The following is a 24,278-nucleotide window of genomic DNA, read 5'->3' as shown; positions in this document are numbered from 1 at the left end:
AGGTCGTTTCCCCTTGTTCGGTGTGTCATCCCTGCTCGCTCGGAAGTACGTTTGGATAGCGGAGGGGATAAGAGACAACGATTTCCACTCCACTGCTCGATTCCATGTGTTCGTTTTCTTCCGGATTTCCCTCCGCGCCCTCGCCCCGGAGCATGGCTCGTTCACTCGAGTTCGGGGCGAGCACGAATATTTTTAGAGGGAAACTTGCGCCTCAAGCAAAGCAAGAAACCATCGTGCCCAACTTCTGTAGCGTCCTCTCTCCCGAGGGCGGGCAGACGAGCGTTCGTTGTTTTGCATATGTGTCCAACCTGCTGCGGTAGGAAAACACCAATATGTAAATAAGGTGACGCAGTCAGATTCTATCGTCACGTTCGTCGCCTACTTGACCAACTGTTTGCATTCACGTGTCGCATCATGTTTCCGTCGGTTCGGAGGTTGCTACAGTTTCTTTCCGAACGGCTGAACTTCCTTCTTTCGGAAAAGACTTCCGTTCTTCCACTCGGGAACCCCTCCGAATCAATGGAGCCCCATTCTAGATCGAGCACTCTATTCTTTCAGCAAACGGGGGCTGTTGAACTGCTCCCGTTCGAAAAAGTCGCTCAAGGCCGAGTAACATGCTGTCTGACATGCAGCGGTCTCCTCACGTTGCCAGCGGTTCCGATTCGTTGTCCATTTCTCAGCGGACTCCCGTCCAATTCATCGTTACCTTCCTCCGGACGACGCTTGAGCCCACAGTCCGCATCAAATTATAAATGATGGCCGTTGCCGGTCTTAAGCAGTTTCGTTGAGTTGGAAAGTAAACGTGCTTGAGCGGAGGGAGCGGGGAAGGAGAGGACGGGGGCCCTTCAGCGTCATCGTGCCGTAAAATGTTCGGTCATTTGTTGTCAAATGTCAAAGGCAGTCGACGCTGCGCTGGAGCCCAATAACTTTTATACTGTTTGTTGGCTGGTCGCTCGCTCGGTTGGCTGGCTGGCTGGCTCATCGCTGCCTTCCTTGACTCGGACGCTCGATCAGTGGGTTTGCGACCGCTTTCGTCGGGTTCTTTCGTCCGGTTGTCTGCGAGAAATTGCTCCCCAGGAGCCGCGGCGAAGGGACACATCTCTCACGTTTGCTTTTTGAGAAAAGATGAGAAACGAGGCGGCAAATGATACCATCCGATGAGACAAGGAGCAAACGTGAAAGAGCCTCCCAGAAACGATCTCCTCCGAGTCAGTCTGCCCTCAACGAAGCTCATTTGCGACGCACATCGATGCTTCGAACAAGACAAAAGTTTCGCGAGAGCGGCCAAGACGGACAACTGGAAAACTGAGGTTTGTCTGAGCTAGCTCTTCAGCTGCCGCCTGACCACCTACCAGGCGAGAAACCAACCGACCAACGGACGAGCAGAGGAGGATGGACTACTCGGGAGAACAAATCACGAAACGGCCCTTCAGAGGGTGCTACGCTCCTTTCAGAAGAACCGGTGGGCGACAAACCGGCTAAATAGGAGAGAGAAGAGGCGAAGAGAGGGTTCTGGAAGAAGGAGCGGGATAACGAACGACACATGGCGGGGAACGACTACTGCGCCAGGAGAACGACGTTTGGATGGATATCTTGGGACACTTGTGGGGGGCGGGGGTCGCAAGAGGATGCTTCGCCCGAGCGAGAGAATGGGGAAATACATAATGAGAGACGCAGCGGACGACAATAAAGGAACGCCGAAATACGGCAAAGGGAAACGCTGGAGTACGGTGAAGGTACTTCTGCAGGATCGTCAACGATGCAGAGGTACAAGTGAGGAATATGGGAGGAGCAGGACCATAGAGGAGCTCCAGCGGCTCAGAGGAATACGGGAGCCAGAGCATAATGAGAAGCACGCTGGAGTGGACAAAATGATAATGGGGGTCAAGACGTCGAGGGGGACGGAGAGGGGGGGGCGAAGCGAAGTATACGGCAGGACAACGTTGAAGCGGAATAGCGGGTCTGGCGGCAGGGGACCCCGGGAGGAGGGAGCCTGGGAATAGGCGCGAGATAGCCGGCTGTGGGGCATGAGTTCAAGCTAAGGTTTGCGATTTTTCGGAAGCAAGAAGGGGGGAGGGGTGGAGGGAGATCGTCGGAGGCAACTCGGTTTGAAAAGACGGCGACGCAGAAAGAGCTCTCTTCCACCTCGGTCCCATCGTCTCTGCACGGCTTTATCTGAGGCGACCACGACCGCGGAGGTGCTTCTGACCGGTCCGTTGGCTAGTTGGCCGCTCTCGAGGGCTGAATCGTACGAGCAGCAGGATCCAAGTTCCTGAAATGATGATGATGAGGCTCTGCTCACTCCCTTCTGCATTCACTCACCTGGGGTCCAACTGGGAGCGGAGCGTTTGTTCAGCCGGTAATGTGCCTCTTTTAACCATACAGCGAAGCCCGTCGTTCTCTCCTGTTAGCCTCCGTCCCCACGTCCACCCTCTACCCCCACCACCAAGGTCTGTCATCCCCGCCCGCAGAACCGACGCGGCTACAATGACCACACTAGCAGACGCTCTAAATCATCTATTGTATCAACACATAATGATGGTCTCAGACAAAGCGGACCACTAGAATCCGCGACTCAGGCCCCCAGTGGTCGGCGGAGACTGTGCTGTTTAGTTATTGATGTTCCTTCAAGCTTATCGGTTATCATCGTCCGGCGGGGAGAAGTTTCTATGGCGTCCGGCGGTCCCAGCTGGTCGGTCGAACGATGCATTGCACAACGCTCTCAAACTTTATAAGTCACGTTCCAGATCTGTCTCATCGAGTTTACGATCATCATGGCGACGTGCTTCCAATCTATTGAGTGATCCGATGTTGAATTATTCGCTCCTGCTCCGGTCGTCTAATTATTGCTGTTGAATGTCTCATTGCAGGAACTATCCTACTGCCAAAACAAGAGGTCACAGAAGGAATCATCAAGTACGCCCTCAAGAACTTCGACAGTAAAATCATGGAGGTGGATATGATCGTCAAGAAACTCTCCAGAGCCGATCATTTGCAAATAGTCACGGCAGGTCAGTATTCGGAATCGGGATAAAAGACAGGACCCAGTCATTTCTATCTGGGCAGCTCCAGGTGGCGAGAGAGAACGATGCAATAATCGTATAGTCGATGAGTTGCGTCTTCGGTAAGACACTCTCGGCAGAAAACAGATCCACCGAAAGATCCGGCCGTCGGGGTCGGACGGGCTAGTGGGCCGTCGGCGTCGGTCGCTTGCTCGCTCGCTCAGTCGGTCGGTCAGTCGGCACGCAAGGGTCTTAACTTTATTTGTTAGCAGAGAAGGAGCTCATAGTTTGAGATAGAGGGAAACGTACCCCGATAAAATGATTCGAACCCACTCGCTCCGCTAATCACATCGCCGCTCACGCACACACACGAACGCAGACAAAAGCATCTATCTGTCTGTCTATCCAGCTAGCCAATAAATAGCCGCGAGAGGACGTGGAGCAGAAAACGAGGGAAAAGCTTACTTTGATCAAGTGGAGGCGCCCGCTGTTCAACAAGCCGGCAGAGAGAAATGAACGAATCGCTGAAAGGACCTTCTCTGACGTCCTTAGTGCGGACGGAACAGCCTCCTGGAGTTGATAAGCGAAAACAACGCTCCAGGCTCGACGATCCCGACTGATCTTGACTGATGAATTCGATGGATCACCACAAGAGCCAGCAGAGAGAATCAGAGACGATTAACGATGAAAGCCAGGCGATGAGCTTTTTGTTCAGATCTGATCAGCAGGATGGCCAGCCATCTGCAAAACAACGAATTGCTCATCTGCAGCATCTGAACACGGCGAAACCATAGGATGAATACGGATTTCCCGCTCGACGACGGAGAATACTCGGTATTACTCGCGAAAGGCAACGACGGATACATATCCTCTTACGCGTCGATGAAGTCGGGAAGGATTCGAGGTACAGCCCGAGGGAAGACCGGATTCCTCGTTGATTCCCAGAAAGGAAGCCAGAGCGCTCTGCTTTCATAATCCTCATTCGGAGTTTCCCGTTCGATTCTCCTGTTGAAAGGCTCATTCGAAAAAAATTCCTCGAAGTAATCGATCTCGTGTTCAGGTGCGGCTGTTCGGAGCCGATTTCCGGATCTACCTGGTAGCCGGCCCAAAGCTGCCTCCAACCACGCGCTGAGCAACTCGATTATGTCGAGCCATCTGGAGTGATAATTTATAGAGCCGTCTTCCGTAAATTTCAAATCGTAGTTCAGCGAGTGATCCTTAAGGCGATAAATTGTATCCTGAATCGGCGCGCTCCGAAATCCCGCATCCAATCAGGGACCGGGCTAGACCTCCATCGAATGAAGAAACCGATCCTCAGGCGCTTTGATTTGGCGAGACTCCTCCATGGCCCCGATGGCCCTGTTGCAGTTCTCGTAAGGTTTGCGATGTATCGGCTCACAGACCACCAGCGGGTGATCGAGAGTGCTCTGAACGCTTGCCAACTGGCCAGCAGGCCATGCTGTAGCGGTCGCCAGCCACGCCGGGCTCCGAACAGGCCGTACACGTAGAGAGGCCGAGCGAGGTGACCGTTGGAAGGCCGCCGCCGCCGCAACACCTCACCGGAAGTTGAGCCGGAAGTGAACGGGATTCAATGGACCACAACGGGACAAAGAAAAGCGAGAAAGCTATCTTTGCTCGCTGCGTTCGAATGTTGCCCACGCCCGGATCCGCTCATGGTCATCGTATTTCGTCGGGTCGACAAATCGACGACCGTCATCATGGAGGCTTTCCTAGACTCCGCTAGCGGGGACCCAACGAGCTTCGAGCTGGAAGAACGATTCAACGATCTAATCAGCTTAACTGCCGTCGTTGCGAGCTTTGTCTAGTGGCTGAAAACGCTATGCCGAAAGGAGACTTGTGAGCGACTCAGACCGAAAACAGCTACAAGCGCTGTTGTCATTGCCGCCGCCAACGATGCGACCTACTACCACTGCGAAGCGACGCCGGCATCAACGACGACTACCATCCTCGACGAGTGTTCCTACCGGGAACTCCTACCGGAGACTCCTACCGGAGACCCCCACCGGACCCCTAGCGTACCAGGAACCCCTACCGGGGACCCCCACCGGGGCCCCCACCGAGAATCCCTACCGAGACGACACGGAACGAGAGTCAGAGCAAATGGTAATTTCTACCAAAAAAGTTAATCGTTACGACGCCCAACTCGGCTCGGCTAAGTACCCCCCGGTTTCATCACACAAACTGCTGATTGCTTTGTCTGTTCGTTTGTTTGTTCGGCTGTCGGCTTCTCCCTATTCGTCTATTTCGTCGCCGGGGTCAGAGCTAATTCGACTCCTCAACTCGACGGCAAAACTCACATCGTGTCTTTAATTTCTCCCCGTCCGAGCTCGTCCCGAGGAAGGAAATTTGCGAGCCCACGTCTCCATCTGGGAAAAATCATCCAGACCCGGATCATCGATTGAGGCATAACATGAGTAAGAGAGGATGTGATCATTCGACGCTAACACCATACGGCCAAACGCAGAGCTCAGATAGTAGAGGGCGGGCGCTATCATTTGGCAAAAGTTTTGGGGAATTCCGAGAGCGGACTTCTTCTGTGGAATATTATGAGTTACGAGGTTCTTCATCATCAGTTTAATATGGCAACGCCCACAGAGATGGTCTGGATAAAATTATTCGAGATGCAAGCTCGAGTTTTCGAGACTTGGAAGCAACTCTGGACGACGATAAATATGCACCGGATGGGAGCACCACCCCCTGACAATATCGCAATAAGAATCACATGTGAAACTCTCCCTCGTCATCAATCGATAGATTCCGATGATTCTCGCCGAATGCGTGCTGTGGAAGCGGAAAGATAATTAGGTTTTAGAGAATCCCTTACAAATCCCTCACAATACGTTCATCTCGACCACTCTCGAGGCACTGGTATCATATCTACCGTGCGTAAACACGTGTAGCTACATATTTCGATCGTATCATACCATTGTCGTGCTTCTTGCTGTCAAATATTCTCTGAACGTGCGATGGGACGCGACCTCGAGAGCCCGCGCTTCCAAGGTTCGACGATGAGCCTTCAGAGCTCGAGCACTGATTCCCGAGCTCCGAGTGCTCTGAAATCTAGTTGAGAGTCATTCTGCTGGAAGTCATTCCTGCTCGCATGCATCATCTTGAATTGCTGCTTTGCTCCGAAGTTTATCACCTCGTGTCAACTCTCTTTCCCCGCATTCGTCACACGAGTAACAGGCTGTCAGGCAAAGTGTCCAACAATGTCAGGGTAACCATGCAAGGAACCGGCTGCCCGACTGACTGACCGGGCGGGCGAGGGAAGGAACCAACGACAGCTCGTCCGCCCGAACGCCAGGCCATGGATAGAGTGAACGCAACTCCAATGACAGACAGAACCTGCTATCAGCCGATTCTTTTCCCTGTGACCGTAATGTCGTCTATTTTTCTTTCTTTGCAGTCTGTCAACTGATGAGGGAAGGCGCGCTGGCGTTCGTCATACCACCGGGCTCGCCGGCGGTGATCCGCGAAATGCTCACTTCTTTCTCGTCCCATTATCACATTCCTCTCGTCAGCAGTCAGCTGATTTCTCTAACTTCGTCAAGTTCATCGTCATCATCGTCGTCATCCGCCTCGTCCCTGTCATCGCCCTCGAGTTCAAACTCGCTCTCGGCCTCGTCGACGACTGCCGCATCGACGTCCGAGTTCGGCATTAGTACGTACGTTCCTCTCTCCGACACCGTTGCGTCGCTGTTACGGCGTTACAAATGGCAGCAGGTTGCCTACATTTTCGACGATCTGGCATCACCAGATATTTTGGGTAAGTGAACAGCTCATCGACTCATAAGGGTCAGAGTCCGCGATGACTCCCTCGGGAAAAGCGAGAGACAAACAAACAAGCAAGCGATAGCAGCCTTATGTATGAGGCTCCATCGCGATCCTTTGCTTCTGAATGAGTGAGCCTGAAAGACCGGTCAATGAGACGAGATGCTCAGGGAACGTCGTCGCTGTGCTTCTCACATCAAAAACATCTGTTCGTCGCTCCGTACCGGTATCGGCTCAGAATTGTTGAACTCTCGGATGATGAATAACCCCTACGTGATATCTTGAACTAAGTGTAGAAATCACCGCATTCGACGGTGAATTGCTTTTTGTTTGCGGTCGCTTTATTTTTTCTCTCCAGCTGCTGCTCGTTGGAGCAGAGAAAAGCCGCTCGTTAAACGCTATGAAACAGGACGAGGAACGGTATAGCCAGCAGGGAAAAGGAAATGCAGGGGAACGAGCGCGAGAAAAGAGGATACGAGGGGCGCAAGAGTGCCAGCGGTGCTCCAACGCGAATTGAACAGAGAGCGGATTCGGCAAGACGTGACTGAAATGGCGATTAAGTGGAAGGAAGTGATTTTTGTGCTCACTTTGACGAAGACTTCTCCACTCCGGAGCCCATAAGTTGGCTGACCGACTTCTCTTCTATTCTCTTTTTTTTGGGCTGAGCAGATTCGCCGCTGCTTTTCTTCCGGTTGTCGTTGTTCTCCTCGTCGTCGGTAGATTGTCTTACGGTCGGTTGTGCGTAGTCCTGAACGTACCATTTTCGTCTCCGGCCTAGATCCTCTTCTATCTCGACCTTCTCCAGCCCGTGATTATCCTCTAGGCTGTCGCTTGTCTCCACGGCTCGTTTGCATCGCTCTTTCGCTCGAGATTCTGGTAGGAGCGAGCGGAGTCAAAGCGATTATTCGGAACTTCGGAGAACAATGATCCGAATGAGAGCAGGAGACGGCGTACAAGGGTTTCTGGTCGGCGGACGCTTCCTGAAAATCTTCGTTCTACTCCCAATCTGCCCTTGTCTCACTGCCATCATGGTCGCAGTCGGCCGTGGAGGGTGGATACTCTAGCTCGACGTGGACTACGTGCTGACATTGCCTCCTTAACGCGCTCCTTCCCGTCTCACCCGAAGCTCTGCGGCCCGAGTTCGTCCAGGTTTCCTACGTCGAGAGCTACGAATTGCCCCGTTTCTGCGTTCGGGCTCGACGGGCTTAGCTGTTGGCTGGCTGGGTGGCTGGCAGGCAGGCTTGAGTGTGGCATATTCTTCCTACGCACAATCCAACCATAACATCTGGCGGAATCGCCCGACCAGCGCGCCCGACAAAGTACACCTCTGTCTCGCACATGCGAATGATTTGTGTTCTAATGGTCCTTCCATTTTTTCTCCCTCTCGTCCACCAACGCGTTCGCCCCGTCTTTTCTAATGCTCATCCGATAATCCGCAGAGGCGATACAGAACTCTGGAGTGAAGATCTCGATGACGATGAGGGTCAAAACAGAAGCGGAAGCCAGCGATGCAGTATTGGAACTTTCGTCATTGGGTCGATTGCGACCTGACAGCATCGAGAAGATCGTGCTGAATGTCAATAAGCTCAGTCTGGTGAAGACTGTGCTGTCAGGAATGATCGGTGAGGTGAAGAGCTTCAAGAACCTCAAGATTCAATTCATGCTCGCTAACCTGGTGAGTATATTTCGGATTAGGCTCGATGAGCCCCTCGAGTGAGCTCCGGGCGGACGCGTACTCGATGATGAGCTTAAATTGCGAATTGGTATTCTGCAGGTTACGGACGACTTTTGGCAGTACATCCGATTCCGTGATGCCGGAAGCAGTCTCAATGTGACCGCCTTCCGGCTAGTGGACTCGGAGCTCCCGCATGTCACTCGCTTTCAGAAGCAGATGATGCAGAATCCAAACTATAGGTGAGTGAAGTATGCGGGCTTTCCGCTCTGTTTGTTCACTTGTTTTCATGACAGCAAACTTCCAGTATTCGACCGAAGTCACACTTGCGCGTTCCCATGAGGAACAAGAACAATGAGTTCTTCGTTGCCGAGAGGCGTTACTCTGAACCTGTTTGTGAAAATGAACTACAGAGGGAAATTGAAGCATTGTTTCTCCTCGAGACCGATAACACTCGAACAAGTCACAGCGAATGCCGAGGCAGTCTCTCGCAGGAGCTCGGGAAAGGGAACACAAAGAGGATCGCGAGCGAAGTGCCACCCAGAACTTTCGCTGCTCCATGAGCATAAATACCTACCCAATTCTTCGCATTGCTGCGGTAAAGTTCCGAAAATTCCATGATACGGCGAGCATTTCCGGCAGTGAGCTCGCGCGTCATTCGATTGAGCCTTTCCTCATGCATCGAGGTCTGTGCGAGAAATTCCCATCGTCAGACTAATCAGCTGGAACGAACTCTTACGCTTCGGTAGGCCGTATCCCGTCGCAGTTCACGGAACACCGAGTCGGGAATCCGTGCACTTCGTGATCCGTTTGCTCTTCAACCCACATGTCGGAGCGATCCATTCCGGTGTGGGTGCTCGCCGGGCTTCTCCCTCAATTTAGGCTCGAAGGTACTTAGGTGACGCACGTCTGGAATTCGCGACTGATGTCAACGGGTGATTCTTCGGAATACTAAGTGCTAAATTCCACCTGGCGAGCGAGTACACTTATTCTCCTCGGAGACCCTCTCCGAATGGCTTTCTGACCCCCAGCTGCGACAGCCTACGGAAAACAAGGCTCCCTGCTTTGATTCCACCCTAAATACGTCCCGTGGGGACGAACATTTGCGACGGTTGTCGCGAAGACGACTCCGCACCCTGTTTCTGTGAAGTGCAGCAGCTTGCGAGCATTGGTCCGCGATGCAGATTTGATTGCTGTACCTCCCAATGAGCTCTTGGCAAGGAACAGATCCAGGCGGCCTGGTCACGCGGACCTACGTCATATTTGGCATTGTCTCGTCCGCTCTCACGGGGAATTTGCGGGAATCTTCCGATACTCCGTGTTCGCGGTGCTGCTCCGCTCTTTTTTAGGTTCCATACTCTTTCATGGCGGTATCCGTCGCTCCTATTCCTCCCGAACCTCCTATCACAGACCGACGTGGGACTCGATGGTCGCTCGACTCGTTAGTGCTCCTTTCAATTCCTCCTTTGGCTCGGGCCAGCAGCATTTCGTAAGCATGTCACTCGGACGTTCACGGGCGAGCCGACGGACTTGCGAATTCAGTTGCGTGGAGAGTCGGGCTTGAGATTGGATGCCTGCTCCACGTAAATGGACGAGTCCACGCGTTGAACCTCTCCTGCAGCTCGCCGTATGGATTGGAACTTCGTTCCAGATAGCCCTGAGCGGCGCGACGTCCATGCACTGGATTAGAATTCAGGGAGCTTCCATGGCACGCCGCAGATTCTGAAGCGTATCCGGGAACCCCTAGCGAGGAGTAGCAAGACTTTTCGGTGGCATCCGTCGAGAGCGCGTCAGACTGTGAGCGCTTTCAGAGCGCCCGTTGCGGGGTTGAACACGGCTCGATATGGGTTTCTTCGCTTGCCGAATCTCGGGTGATTCCCGTGGAGTAGGACCACGGGAGCCGAGCAGACTGGAAAAACCCTGAAGGCGCTGCGAATCACATCATGCAAAAAAATGAGAGAGCTATCACGGATATAAATTCTAATTCCGAAACTTTTCATCCATCCCTATCCAGAACGTCATTCCACAACCAAGGAACCGAGAGCTATCTGTTCCTGGACGCCGTCAACGCGCTGCTCAAGGACTACGAGCGAGCGCTCAAGGACAAACCCAATCTTCTCGACAACGACCTTGTCGATGACTCCAAAGGGAGAAAGGGCTTCAGTTGTATGGAGCAGTCACGTGTCTTCGAACAAGGCGAATACCTGGCCGGCCTCCTCAAACAGGTGAGCCAGCAGGTGCACCAGCATCTGTAGCAGCCGGTCCGGCATCTGCACTAGCGGCGACGGCCTTCGCTGGTTGAATTATTCGCAGCAACTAGACAAGCGTTGCAGATGCCCCGGACATCTGCAAAGAACACGGGGTGACTTCTAGACTCGTTGTTTGCCGGAGTTCCTCATTGATCTCCCTTCAGGTCGAGGGCACAATGCAGCTGAAAACAGCGCAGCTGGAGTCATACCCCGAGACATTCACAAATCAGGGACTGGATAGAGATAGATGGATGCTCGGCCGGATCCGAGCGAAGTGGAGGCGCAAGGGCGGATGAACAAACGCATCGATGCCGAAGGGGAAATAAAGGCGGAAGATACGCTCCGAGACACGATGAACTTTCCTTAGTCAAGGATGGGGTCACGACTGACCAATTTCTCCTCCGTTTCTGGAGAAGTCCGACGTCTTCATTCGATCTGGCTACTGTGCGCGTGAGACAGTCCGTGTGAAACAATCGTCGTGTACCCCCAGGTGAAACTGCCGGAAGGTCAGACGGGCCCGGTCGAATTCCTCGCCGATGGTAGCAGACTCCAACCCATCATCAGCGTCATCCACGGCTCCCATCTGGGCCATGTGAAATTGGGGAGCTGGTCCCCGAAAAAAGGCCTGACCCTCACCGACAAGCCCGAAGCTCTCCCACAGATCAAAGCTCCTGGAGCCATCACACCTGCAAAAGAAATTTCCGTAGGCGGAGTTCTGGTGAGTAGAGGACATGTTACGCGCCCTTCAATCAGGCACCTAATAAACATGCATGAGGACCAGCGTCATCGACGTCGTCTTCGGCATGTGTGAATAGTTCGCGCAGGCTGTCGTCCGTAAAATACGTACGGTGGAACGTGCGTTCCGCTGTCCTGTCTGCCCTGCTCCGACCAACCGGCCGAGCAGGAACGATGTTCTCATAGTCCTGTAGGGGGTGTTCCTGGGTTTTTCTCGTGTGCGAGAGAGACTGACAGGGAAATGGGCAAACGGGCGGCCGCCAGCTCGGATCGGCCGGAAATGTAAAAATAGAGGTACCGGTCGTTCTTTTTTTACCGGACGGCGAGCTGAGTCATATCAGGATTTCGAGCGGAGTCGGTCTGTCTTTTTGCCTCTCTCTTTTCCTCGCGGCTCTTCTTTCCGTGCTCGAGCCGAATGTATGTATATGTAGATTAATATTCAAACACGTCGTCCGCAGAGTCCACCGTATCTTATGCTGGAACGCGGCAGCGACTCCGACTACAGCGGATTCATTCCCGAGCTGCTCGAGGCGCTGGCAAGTGTCGTACCGTTTGCGTACAAAATCCACGCTGTCTCCCACACCGGCGGCCGAACCGATAACGGCTCGTGGAGTGGTCTCATGTCTGAAGTTATAAACAAGGTAAGCTACGGAGTTGTTCTTTTTGCTAGATTATCGAACATCTTTCCGAAAGCGACTTGGGAATCAACTCGATCCCCCACGAGATTTCCTTTTGACATTTCCAAAATAAACTCGTCAAGTCTCGGAGCATCTGGCCCCTTCCATTTATAGATAGAAGGCGAGAGAGGTTCGATAGTTCTAAGAATTCTCGTCTCTGCTCCCAGAAAGTGGAAATCGCCATCGCTGACATCCCCCTGACGGCGGAGAGACAACAATTCGTCGAATATACTCAACCCTTCTTGATGGACGATCTTGCCGTAGTGGTGTCGCGGAAGTCACATGCAGGTTAGTGGACGGGACGAGATTCCATAGGCAGCGAGCGACTAGAGCGCAGGAGCAATGGATATCCTCCAGCTCGTGAGACATCCAGTCGTGCTTTGTTGACCGGTACTCACTCAGTGGAGTCGACCTCGTCATGAAAAATAGAATCTCCCTCGGCTATCTCAAGTCTACCCGATCTTCAAAGGAACAGAGCCGGACGGAGCGACCGCTCCGTTGTGAGCAGAGGCTGTTCAACAAGATGCTGATGATGGGACCGGAAGGGGCAAATTTATCTCGTCGTGTCGTCTGTCCGTCCTTTGGTCCGTCGGCATGTCACTTTCTCCGTTCGCCGCTCCGTCAGCCTTCCAAGAGGAGAAAGGAGCGTGGGAAGACAACAGAGTGCGAGAGAGTACCCGGGGTGTGCCAACGCGCTCGAGAAACGTCGACGACGTTTGCTGCTGCTGCTGCGTTTGGCCTCGCAGGGGTCCATTGTCTCCTCATCGTACGCTCTGAATTCTCGCGGAGGAAGCGACCGACTTCCTGCGTTGTGCCTTCGCCCCTTTTCTCTCCGTCGCCATTCGTAAAGTACTCAACGGCCGGGGAACGGGCAAGAATCGGGTCGCGAATAGTCAGCGGCAGCAAGCAGTGGAACACAAGCAGAGGAGCCGGCGAGTGGGCCGCATTGGCAACTTCATCTTGGCAATTGTGAACTTGCGCCACAATCTGTTTCCCTCGGCGCTCCTTCTATCTGTTCCTCTCTATATCGTTGGCGGTATCTTTTTGTCGCATAGGTCTTCGCCCTTGGCACTGGGTTCTTCGTTCTCCTGGGGCTTCGAGTTGGCGTGCTTCTCGCCGGGCGGCTTCCTGCCGGCGGAGGAACGAGGGAGCGAGCGGGATAACGACGACAACGACAACAAGAGATGACGAGGCCATACGTCGTGGCTCCTTTTCTCGGTGGGCTCGCATGTCCATAGGGCGAGCTATATGACTTGGAAGCGGAGCTCTAGCCGAATCTAAGTAGGGATGGATCCGGAGCGCATGTTGTGGACTCCTCATTCCTGCTTCGGCCGTCCGTCGCTGTGTTTCTCTTCTGCGAACCGTAGTAGGCCCCAGAGACGAGAGTTTGAAGAAGTCTTCCGTCGGGTGTCGTGCTGGGAGATTCTCGTCTGGCTGGGCATTGAATTGGGTGCAGAGTTTTTTGCCCCCCCTGTCTCTCTCCCTTAGGAGACAGATTTCTTTGACTCTATCCGAAACTGGCAGTCAACTCATGCTGATAAGAGTGTTCTAGACAAGGCGTTCCTCACAGCCAAAGGCTCGCCGCGGTCCTCGCTGCGACGAAAGGAAGCTTGATATGAATGTATGTCGAGTTCATCGTTGAGCGAGAGACCGAACTTTCATCAATCACGTCCTCTTCTCGTCGGTATCGTGCCGCTCTGCTGATATGGAAGACGGCGCAGTCAGGAGTTCTCATTATTTTCGAATGGCCGCTTTTGCCCGGGAACATTTTGCGGCTGACTCTCCTTGTGGCTTTCGAGTATCGGGAATCTATGGTCAGATATAATGATTCGGAATGGACAAAAAGCCTCCATGAGCCCTTGTTGGTTGGTTGTCGGTCACGAACGGACAGAGCCACGCCGGGCCTGATGATTTGACAGAAGCTCTACCCGTTCAAACTTGTTGCACGCCGACCCAGCAGACGCGCGAAGTTCGCTGCCTGACGCATTTTCATTGCCAAAGAATTCCCGGCGGGAAAAGTATTGTCAAAGTTGGCGATAGAATCCCTTTCCGTCTTGCCAGACTCCCATGTAGGGAAAAAAGAATGCGGAAGGAAAAGACTAGGAGAAAAGCTTCAGAAGCGAGCCATCCGTAGCCAAGCTGCGGGATCATTATCGAAGTTGGAAGAGGGGACTTTTCCGTTTCCATCGAGGAGAGAAAAAATATACGAGCCTCGTGGAATATCTTGAGCTTTAGACCTTTCTCGCTGCTGGTCCTCTAAGGTAGTCCACTCACATTCGGATGGATCTTTCAAATAATGGATCTTTTCAGATGATCTGGTGGTGTCAGACACACATGATATTCGAGCGATTTAGATCCTGTCGATATTCCGACAGTGCGCTCATTCTTGCTCTGGCATCCGCTCACAGATCATGAAGTTTCCCGGTCGCTCGACGGGTCGCAGAGCTCCTCGTGCTCACCGGGTCGCCTTTGAATCGGGAGCTCCCTTTGTTAGCAACCCCGAACTGCACGAAAGGAGCCCGGGAGAAAGAGGGGTAGAGCGAGGGGACCGTCGTCGGTCTCAAACATTTCTCTCACCACCCGCCAGCTCGCGGGCACGGCTCCGACGCGGCGTAAGCGGAGCCGCGTAAGAAAGCGGAAGGAGAATACCGTATCACCTGTAGCGAATTAGCGTCATTCAGCCGTTTTGAGGAGTGGCAGAGGTGCGAACGACGGAGGTTGCGGCAACTTTTCGGATGCGATTCCCTCTCAGACACTTTTCCCAGGGGTGGGGAGGACGGGGGCAGTTACCATACGAGAGAGCTCACCGTTTGGTCGTACTTCTCGGAGGAATGGGGCGTTGAAGCGTCGAGCTTCGTCAAGACGGGCGAGCGGTAAGCGCTGCCTTTTTTCCTCGCAGCGTATGTAAATGCAGATGCGACACCTTCCTGGGAGAGAAAGCGTAGATTCACCCGATGTTTGCGCGTTTGAGTGGCTGCCGAGCCGGCACCAACAAAACCAGCTATGGTGATGCATGCGAACTACGCGTTCCAGGTCCCTGCCTCCGGGGAATCGTCCGCCGCTACGGCTGAAGAATCGATTCCATCTACCTACGTATATCTTTTCCAAAGCGAGGGAAGTCGATGAACGCCTAGTCGACCATGGGAAAGCGGCAAGCATGTGACGCGGCGCAACGTCAGATCCAGAGTCACTCGAGACACGGAACTCTCACGAATAAGCGCAACAGGAAGAGACCGGTGGAATAAGGTCGAAGCTGAGAGCCCCGGAAGGGAATCCATGGAGAGTACCCGTGTGTGACCCTCAAGGGGAAACGGAGGGTCGGCGGAACCGAGTGGTCTCGCAGAATGCCGAACGGCTTCAACATCCGCATGCGTGGGTTGGCCTGGAGACGGACGAGAAAAAAGTCGCGAATGAGGAGCTGCGGACGGGTGCGTCAGATCTTCTCTCAATCAGACCTTCAGGCCATTCCCGAGAATGTGCGCTCCAGGCGGACTGCTCCCGCGCTGCCGAGTCATGCTGCACGACGGTTGTTCTCCCCGCGGTAGACCGCAGACAGTGGAGTCGGGATCGAATGGAGGTAACGAAATCCTTCGCAGAATGCTGGATCTACGCAGGTGCCCGGAGTAGATTGCGGAGAGAGTTTCGCAGTAGACCCGTTCCAGAAAGATGGGCGAATCTACCGAAGGGGAGAAAAATGAGCGAGCCAAGACCCAAAGACCCGACAATGCAGTCCGAATCTGAGTAGTTTCCTCCGTGTGCGTTCACATCCACTGATGCAGCCCCTATGCCCGATCCTCCCTTCCGCTAGCTTCCTCGACTCGCATTCGATGGGACTACACTTGGAATGCAACACACTCACAGTCCGGAGGAGCAGATATGGCGCATGAAAGCCCAGATGGAAATCCTCTCTGTTTTCGACGACGAGGACGAGCAACAAACGAATAAAGAAAAATTTTGAGAAAACAAAGGAAAGCGACCCGACCGGCTTCTTTCTTGTCGAATCCTCTTCGTACGAAAAGCTCTGTATTTGTTTCGGGAGAGCTCGCTGCTTTATCGGGAAGACATCCTTTTGCTCGCCGGCAGAGTTCGCCCATAGGAGCTTAAAGGACGCAGAAATGGTGGAGCAGCCAGCGACCGGAGACGAAGCTGCCGTCGTCCTCGTTCGGTTCGAAAGTTCTTCGAAGCCCCTCGGAAGACATCAACTGAGTGGGAAAAGTGAAACAGAAAAAAAGGTCTCAAAAGACCTCGGTGCCGCCCTGGTCGACGACGCCGCCGCCGCCGCCGTGTTCTTGCTTCGAATGAACGTGTCTCCCTTCGTCTCGCTATTCTTCAATAGCCCATGTATGGGTTGTTTTGCTTTTCAGCGCCGAATCCACGTCATATGTATGTTCTGTTTCCCAGACACGGGAGCGGAAATCCGAACCTCGGCCGAGACCCTTCCGACGACGTTTTCCCTCTCTTCGATTATTTTTGAACACACTTGCACAATGTGGCCCCTGTTGATCCGGATCGGGACGTGGCCGATAGAACCCGATATGTCTGCAACTTGAAACGGGAAGAAACGAAAATAGAAGAGGAGGAACGATGATAGGAATCAAGGATCAGGAATGATCCTCATTTATTCTTTTTCCCTGAACGCGTCATATTCGGGAAAGTTGTGGAGCCGCGCGGCACTCGAATTGAATTTTGGCTTTTGATTGCAGGTCGGCCTTCGTTGATGGCGTTTTTCTTCAACATATTCTCATGGCAGCTGTGGCTATGCATTCTCGGCATATACTCAACGTTCGTCGTGCTCGCGTATTTTCTGAACAGGATGGCGACATCCGAGGAGAACGCCGACGGTTTTGGCAATATCGTGTGGCTTACCGCGGGCTCGCTTCTTTGCCGGAGTCCAGGACCTCAGGGAAGGTACGCCGTCGGCCATGACAGCGGTATATTTTATAGCACTAAAAGCAGTAGCCGCTGTTGATATATAGGCCCTCAGCGATACGGACTGAGTCGGATGCATGCGTGGAAGCTATTATAAACGCTGCCGTAGCCGCTATTCAGTCGCTCATTGGCTCTCCGTGGATACGGCGGAAGCTGACGCTTCTTCTGTACCCGACCCCTATTTTCTGTCCCTCCCCCCCTGGATATCGGGCAGTCGGGAGACACAGCGAACCATTGGTAGGCACCTCTCGGCGCCACTCGAGGTTCCCGGGAGTGGCCAGACGGCGCTCGCTCCTCCGCTGGTGGACGACGGCCGATTGCTCCAGCGGGAGATTTGGATCACTTGGAAATTCTGACTCGCCGCAAAGGTACCGCTGCAGGAGCACCGCCAAAGCCACCGCCGCCCCCAATGGACCTCGGCGTTCAGCGATAGATGACGCATCGATAGACAAGAGGATCTCAAACCCATCGGTCCGAGACGATTCCCCGCATCAGTGTACAATACGAAATCGTTGCTCACAACGTCGAAAAAAAACGCTCGGGTCACTCACTGTGAAAGTCCTCTTTGTTCGTCAGACCGATCCGCCTTGACGTCCGTTCGACCATTTGCCCGCTAGCGTCCCGAGAGCCCACTGAGCTCTTGGCACTTGTCGAGAGGCCATTTTCGGGCCGAGGAAATCGTCCAGCTGACTTTCGACGTCATCGCCGTCATCAGGTCCAGATTGCGGGTTTGCGTTCGAGGGTCTCCGGAGCGGTTGACGTAAGTGACGTCACGATGTGGCTGAAAGTCCCCCGATGATTTTGTTACGCGGCCGGATTCGAGCGTTCGCGGTCCGCATCCAATCAGACAATCGATCTGTCGAGTACGACGCAGGCATCCGCGATAGTGCGATAGACGCTCCGCTTCTGGAGGATTGTGTCCACCGCAGACGACGAAAGGAAGAAGTAGAATCGGAGCCTCCACCGAGCAATTCCCTATGTAAATACAGAATCAGATTGGTCAGGCCTGATTTAGTATGAGGAGATAGGTAGAGGGCGCCGGTCGCCGGAGCGTCTTCTCATTCGATATACTCCGCTGACTTGCTGGTCGTCAGGCAAGCCGAGCAGCTGAGGAAGAAGGGTCGCTCCGCTCTTGACCTAACGACGGAAGACTCATAAGTGCATGCGGAACCATTAGGTGGTGAATTCATTCGTATGGTTCATCGCGGGATGCCCCACCGGAACCGTCGGCAACGGAAAGCTCTGATTTCCAGATCATCGACTCACTCTGCATTAGTCGAATGACAAATAGGTACCACGAGTCTTATAATTTCGTCCTTGTCGAGAGCATCGGGCGAGAAGATGACTCGGGACGGCTCAAGATCTACCACAGAGCTCGGTTCTCGCCTGTTTTCCGAGGAATGACGATTCAGCGGAGGTCGATAGACTGAATTGAACGATATTCGGTTTCAGGTCCCGAGCGAGCAAGCTCCTTCTTCTGGTATGGTGGTTTTTCCTGGCAATGATCACCGTGCTGTACGTGTCCGCTTTCGTCGCCATTATTCAAACCGTGGTTTTCGGACTCGGTGCGGACGTTTTTACGGTGAAACGATTCGTTCAGGTCAGTTAGCCTCCAAGTGGTTTTTCGAGAAGCACTTACAGGTTAGAATGTACTCCTTTGCTTCACAGTCGTCGCTGTTAGCGACGAGAGCTGGACGTTCGAAAGTTCAGCCCCTCAAAATGAGAAGTCTCCCCGACACAATCGGAGCCGCCGATCGACTGTCGATATTTCCAGACTCCTGACTCCCTCGCATGCTACTCTCGAAATACCGAAGTAGTCACACCCTCATATCTCCACTATTCTGTTTCTGGTCGCCGAGACTCCGCTTAAAGCGGTCATACGACTGAATTTATAGCTGCGTAGAGACAGAAAGAACATCCGTGGCAAGAAGCACCAGAAAATACTTCCTAAAATGGTCGTAAAACGTGCGGCGTTACTGCTCTTATAACCGCGATTTTGAACGAAACGAAAATGCGGCGCGTATATATTTTTTGAGCGTCGGCGCGCTTCTCTTCTAGGACACAGCCGCCGGCGCAATCGACGTGGGCTTTGTTCGTGAGGTCGTCCCGGGAAAAGTTCTCAAGGTAAGCGTTTCCCCTATCCGCTTCTCTTCCGGGTCGACCGTATTCTCATAGTTTGCAGCTCTCTCCCCTCAAGGCTCCGCCCGAGCCCCGTTTCGACCGCGATGCGACGACCCGCCCGCTCCCCCGATTCCCGCCTTCCACACCCGCTCACCCGGAGACCTAAACGAGCCGCACCCGTTACATGCACAGAAGAACTTCCGACCTCGAGGGCCGGGGAACGATGAAAGAATGAGCCATGAATAAAAATATTCATGTATTCTATACACATGGAGATGCGTTCAGTTATATTCGACGGAACGCACTCGTTCAACCTTATCGGAATGTGCGAACGCCTCGCCACAAGTTCTCGTACCGACCGGGGTCGGCCCGATGTTTTCTCTGGAGATAAGCTCTCGCTTCGGATCCCATTTAGCAGGAGTCGAGTTTCCGGTTCTGCCGGCCGCAAGTGTTTCTGGATATTCGCTCGGATCTCGGAGAACGCTCCTCGCCCCCTTCATGACAATCGATTCTTCGCCCCTAGACCGGTCCCGTCTCGCATACCCCGATTCCTTTCGGGAACATCTCTGGCCGGCAATACATTCCACATCTTATTACTCGTACAAGCATCTCTCGAAAGCCTGACATTGTTGGTTGCTATGCGACGGGTAAAAAGCGAAAGACGGAAATTCTCGGGAATATTTCATTTGGCGCCACCAAGGGCTCCTCCCGAATCGGGACTAGCCGTGAATTTGTTCGTTCTTGATAGAGATGATAATAACATCAGTTCCCGAACGGCCGACTCGTCGGTCGTTCGAACGGCGAACTTGGCCTCACTGATGAAGCTATGCATCGGCTTCGGCATTAAAATCGGAGGGCCATAAACTCATGGCATATACAGCCGCTCGACCGGGGAGAAGTGTACATGTATTCATAAAGGGTGCCGAGTGCAGTGGTTGTATGGACGAGCCTCAGACCGACCTCCTATTCCTTCCACACGTCGGAAGCTACGCGTCGGCTCTAATGAAGCGGCCGGCCGGCAGATACTCTTCTTCAGAGGTGCTATCCCCATCAAAAATCATTCTCCCATAAAGCACCGTCTCCATGGCTCACAGCATGACGCTGTGAGTGAACGGCGGCCTCGATAAGTCAATTCTACAATAATTCGTTCTCGAGGGCGAAGTAGCTCTGCTTTCCCTCGGAGTTCTTTATGGACTAAAGCAGGCACCGGATCGCTCGGTTTTATCACGCGGTGAGCTCAAGCGCGAAAGAGCTTTATTGCTCTTCAAATAAGCGGCCGTTCCGGAAAACGAAATCGCTTCCTCTTGAATAAACTCGTGCGGGGTGGTTAGCTCCGGCCCGCGCGCGCCCACGCTCGCAAGGGCGCGCCCTTGTTTGTTTGCTTGCTTGATTGCCGCTCGGGTCGTTTACATGGGAACGCACCATCGACAACGAGTCGGCTCAAGCGCGTATGCTTGATAACGACAATCAAACTACGAAAAACAATCACGACCGAGATTAGGGAATCAGACGCGGCCGAGCGCTGGGGGGATCGGGCAACGGAGAAATACGTTCCATGATCTCGAACATTTTACGATGAACAGGAGCTATGGAGTATAGAATGTAGGATGTTGCCTCCGAAGACGCAGCCGGCTTGCGCGGCTGCGGTTGCCTGCGAACCAGAGTTGTGTTTTAATGGCCTCGAGAGGGCAGTTAACATGGCCATTCGTTGTCTCCACAGACTCCACGATCCGGTGAGTTTGCGACCATCTACTCGAGAATGCTCAGTAGTCCTCGAGGTCGGGCGGTTCCTTCGGTGGAAGACGGTGTTCATGCCGTATCGACCAACTTCGCTTTCCTCGGACTGCGATCGCAAGTTGCCGCCTACATCGACGATTGCACCAAGCGGGCCTACGTTTTGACGCCCAACTTCGCCCCGTACTCGATAATGATGCCGAAGATGTCGCCGTATCGCGACATGTTCAACCAGGGTATCGAAAGACTACGCGAGGCAGGTTAGTATCGCGAGCTGGAAAATCATGCGAGGCCGTAGCCGTTCAGTGATCTCTGCTCTTGTCTCTGACTCTTTCCTCTCCTCTCACAAGTTAGTAATGAATCATCCCGCAGCGACTGGGATCAGTTGCTAATTGCGACGACGCACGAGCTCGATCGGTCGTCGTTGAATGTCCTCCGACCCCGGCAGGCGTTGAGGAGCTTGTTTTCTTGTCATGACAAAGTGTCATAGCTAATTCTATTGTTTACGTTCCAGGGATTCTCGCCGATCTGCGGGACAAGTGGCTGAATAGCGATTCGCGCTGTATGCAGGATCAGCTCGAAGAAGAATCCCCTCCACCGATGAAAGTCTCTCCGGTGGCGGGATTGTTCGGCTTCGTTCTCGGGGGCTTTCTGCTCTCGCTGCTCCTCGGAGCTATCGAATTCTTCGTGAAGCCGAAACAAGATAACAGCAGTAAAGTTGAGGTGAGAACCCGGGCTGAGGGATTCGTAGCTCGGCATTATATGACCGCTTACGCAGACCTATGATACCGTGTAATGATACCGTCTAGTAACAACAACGACAACAACAACGGAGGTTCTCCGTGGTTGACACTCTTGCCCTTGTCGTCGTTGTCGCTCCTGTTGCCGCTGTTGTTCTTGTTCCGGGGGTTTCGGTGTACGTATATATGTAGCTGGAGGTAGACAGGCAAGAGAGAAAGATCGAGAGCCTTGTTAGGCAGATGCCGTGTTTGCCCACCTAAACCCACCGTACACTGTGAATAACAAGACATGGTCTGAACTCGGCCAGCCTGACAGGACCTTCTGACCGTCTGGGCTAGTCGACGATGGACTAATCAGTTCGCACGGCCAGTCCCACATGACGCTTTGCCGCACGGTCGGGGATTAGAACCAGCACCTTCCGTCCAGTCTAGAAGACACACACACAAAGGGTTACGTGGAACGTGCAAACAGTTAACAAGGTCCGGGTATTGACTGCCTGTTTGTCACCCGAAAGCACTCAGTCAGTCAGTCGGACAAACGGCCCGCCGTTCGCTCGGCCAGACTGCGGTGTTCAGCCGGTGGGTCGGTCGGTCGTTCGGCCCTTCCGGCCGCCGGGCCGGCGAGTCGCTCTGGCCTTCGGATAGACAGTCAGAGCTCAACGTGGTGGTACATATATTGAACAGCCTTCGTGTGGGATCAGCGCGCTTGGACGGAATGCTGCACGAAGGGAAAAATGTGATGCATGATTGGCTCAGCGGCGATGGAAGCTACATACGTACGTATACATACATACGAGGCCGTCCCCACATCGCAATGTGTCGTTTTGCAGACGAGCGCGGCACAAAAGGCACTGTGGGACAAAAACCAGGACCAAGGCCTCCGACCGTATACGCCCAACGATCCTGCCTTGGTGAGTAGTAAGTATCCTCTTTCATGAATGGTCTTCTCTTTGCTCTTCAAGTAGACCTCTAGGCGTGTTGTAGTGGAACACAGGCTAACTCTATCAGTCTTCGCTCGGCTTCTTTATCGACATCCCGGGAGGGAATCAGCTGATTTGATGGACTGCAGAAATGAAGCACACTTCCATCTAGCACTGGACGCAGAGACTTCCCCGCGGGGCGGAGCCTCACGAGTACAACGTTAGCGGGAAGGGAAAGCCTCCGGTATCAGCGTGTCCTCATAGTGAAAGAATCAACTCGAGAGGAACACGCTCTCCGGTTCACTCAGAGATCTGAACTCTGTTCGTGAATTCGCCCTACGAGATCGCGACCATAATACCGAATGATTTTTGTTCCCCAACGGCCGCACCACGAGATTTGTGATGTTTCCCGTCTGTGGATCGGCAGCGGCGTCTGCTGCTTCCGCGGTATGCGGTCTACGTTGCTTCCTGGTATTCTGAGCAGAAGACCCTTGTTTCTTTGTAGCGGAAATGCAGAATTCCTTACTCATTTCGCGTATGGGCTCCGCGCGTGAGACTTCCGCTGGGGAAAAAAAACGCAAGCCCATCCATTGCCTTGGATATCCGGGCAGACTGTCGCCCACGCAGACGGAGCCGGGATACAGCGCAGGCAACGCAGAGAAAGCGGCTGTAGATCCTCTGAGCCCCGCAATCATATTCTCACAGAGTCAGTATGTTGTTGCAGGGGAACGACGAAGAGTTGACCCTGAACCAAGGACAAATGGTGAATGGGACCCCAAAACAGGTCCGGATGATGGTCTAAGGCTGAAAGGCTACATCACCAGCAGTTCAGAGTTGGACGAACACATGATAGCAAGCTCAACAGCGGCATCTGTATCTGAAGGAACCATGCCCTACACTCATCATATAATGTACGGAGCTCCTCAGCCTCTACAATGTTTCAGTCCCATGTAGATAAATGAATGTTGATTATGGTGCCGCGAGTCGTGGAAACACCTAGATAGCAATGATCGTGACGGATCCACTGTATAGCGTCGCGTAATTTCTGACAATGACCGTCCGGTGACGTAAAGTATCCAGGCTCAGAAAAGCTATCGGACGGTCATCCCTCTTGTGATTCCATGTATATAAGATGAGAACGAACTCAGGAAACCATGATGTGTTGTATAGGCATCGGTCGTCATCGGTTCGTATTGGTTTTCTTTTTCATTATTGTGGGTCTCCTTGATCTCCGGAGCACGTACTCGAGAGACGATTCGTTTCTCTCAAAACGCAGCCCCGCAGATCCCAACCGGAGCGGAATGGGCTTTCTGAACGGATCCGATGAGTTCTCTACGCTCTGCTGGGGAAATCGTTTCATTTCGCGCGACCCGGACGCTACTGAGTGAGCATGAAGGATACGGAGACGAAGCGTCCCAGCTTCGACTGCTGCTCCATTCGTATTCCTCGCTTCGGGGGAGGAGCATGGCAGACGGGGAAAAAGGAAGCAGCTGTTTTCGTCAATTTAATTGACTACGTCCTGCTTCTCGGAACGTCCCGGCTTTAATATACATACGTACACTGTTTGAACGAATGTCGGCATGTTTGTGATTTCCGTGCTTATCTGTTCAGGAACAGGGTTGCCCCCGCGAGTGTTTAAAAAAACAGAAGCGAGAGCAAGATTTCCATAGCGAGCGACGCAATCGATTGCCAGGACTCAAAACGAGT

The 24,278-nt window shown here is 53.3% G+C and overlaps 1 protein-coding gene across 1 annotated transcript; it reads left to right on the top strand.

The window, feature by feature from the left end:
* Nucleotides 1-1,664: 1,664 nt before the first annotated feature.
* LOC100907661 (glutamate receptor 3) lies at nucleotides 1,665-23,771 on the top strand. Its single transcript, XM_029111422.1, has 16 exons — nucleotides 1,665-1,773; nucleotides 2,871-3,011; nucleotides 6,430-6,789; nucleotides 8,234-8,469; nucleotides 8,569-8,708; nucleotides 10,481-10,691; nucleotides 11,206-11,433; nucleotides 11,909-12,091; nucleotides 12,295-12,415; nucleotides 16,831-17,035; nucleotides 18,509-18,656; nucleotides 19,115-19,180; nucleotides 20,898-21,171; nucleotides 21,426-21,646; nucleotides 22,482-22,562; nucleotides 23,296-23,771. The coding sequence occupies exons 1-16, from the start codon at nucleotides 1,665-1,667 to the stop codon at nucleotides 23,371-23,373; spliced, it is 2,802 nt and encodes a 933-aa protein (XP_028967255.1). The 3' UTR covers nucleotides 23,374-23,771.
* The last annotated feature ends 507 nt before the right edge of the window (nucleotides 23,772-24,278 follow it).

Source organism: Galendromus occidentalis, unplaced genomic scaffold, assembly GCF_000255335.2.
Source record: "Galendromus occidentalis unplaced genomic scaffold, Mocc_1.1 scf7180000077440, whole genome shotgun sequence".
NCBI lineage: Eukaryota > Metazoa > Arthropoda > Arachnida > Mesostigmata > Phytoseiidae > Galendromus > Galendromus occidentalis.
This window is presented reverse-complemented; position numbering and strand designations above follow the sequence as displayed.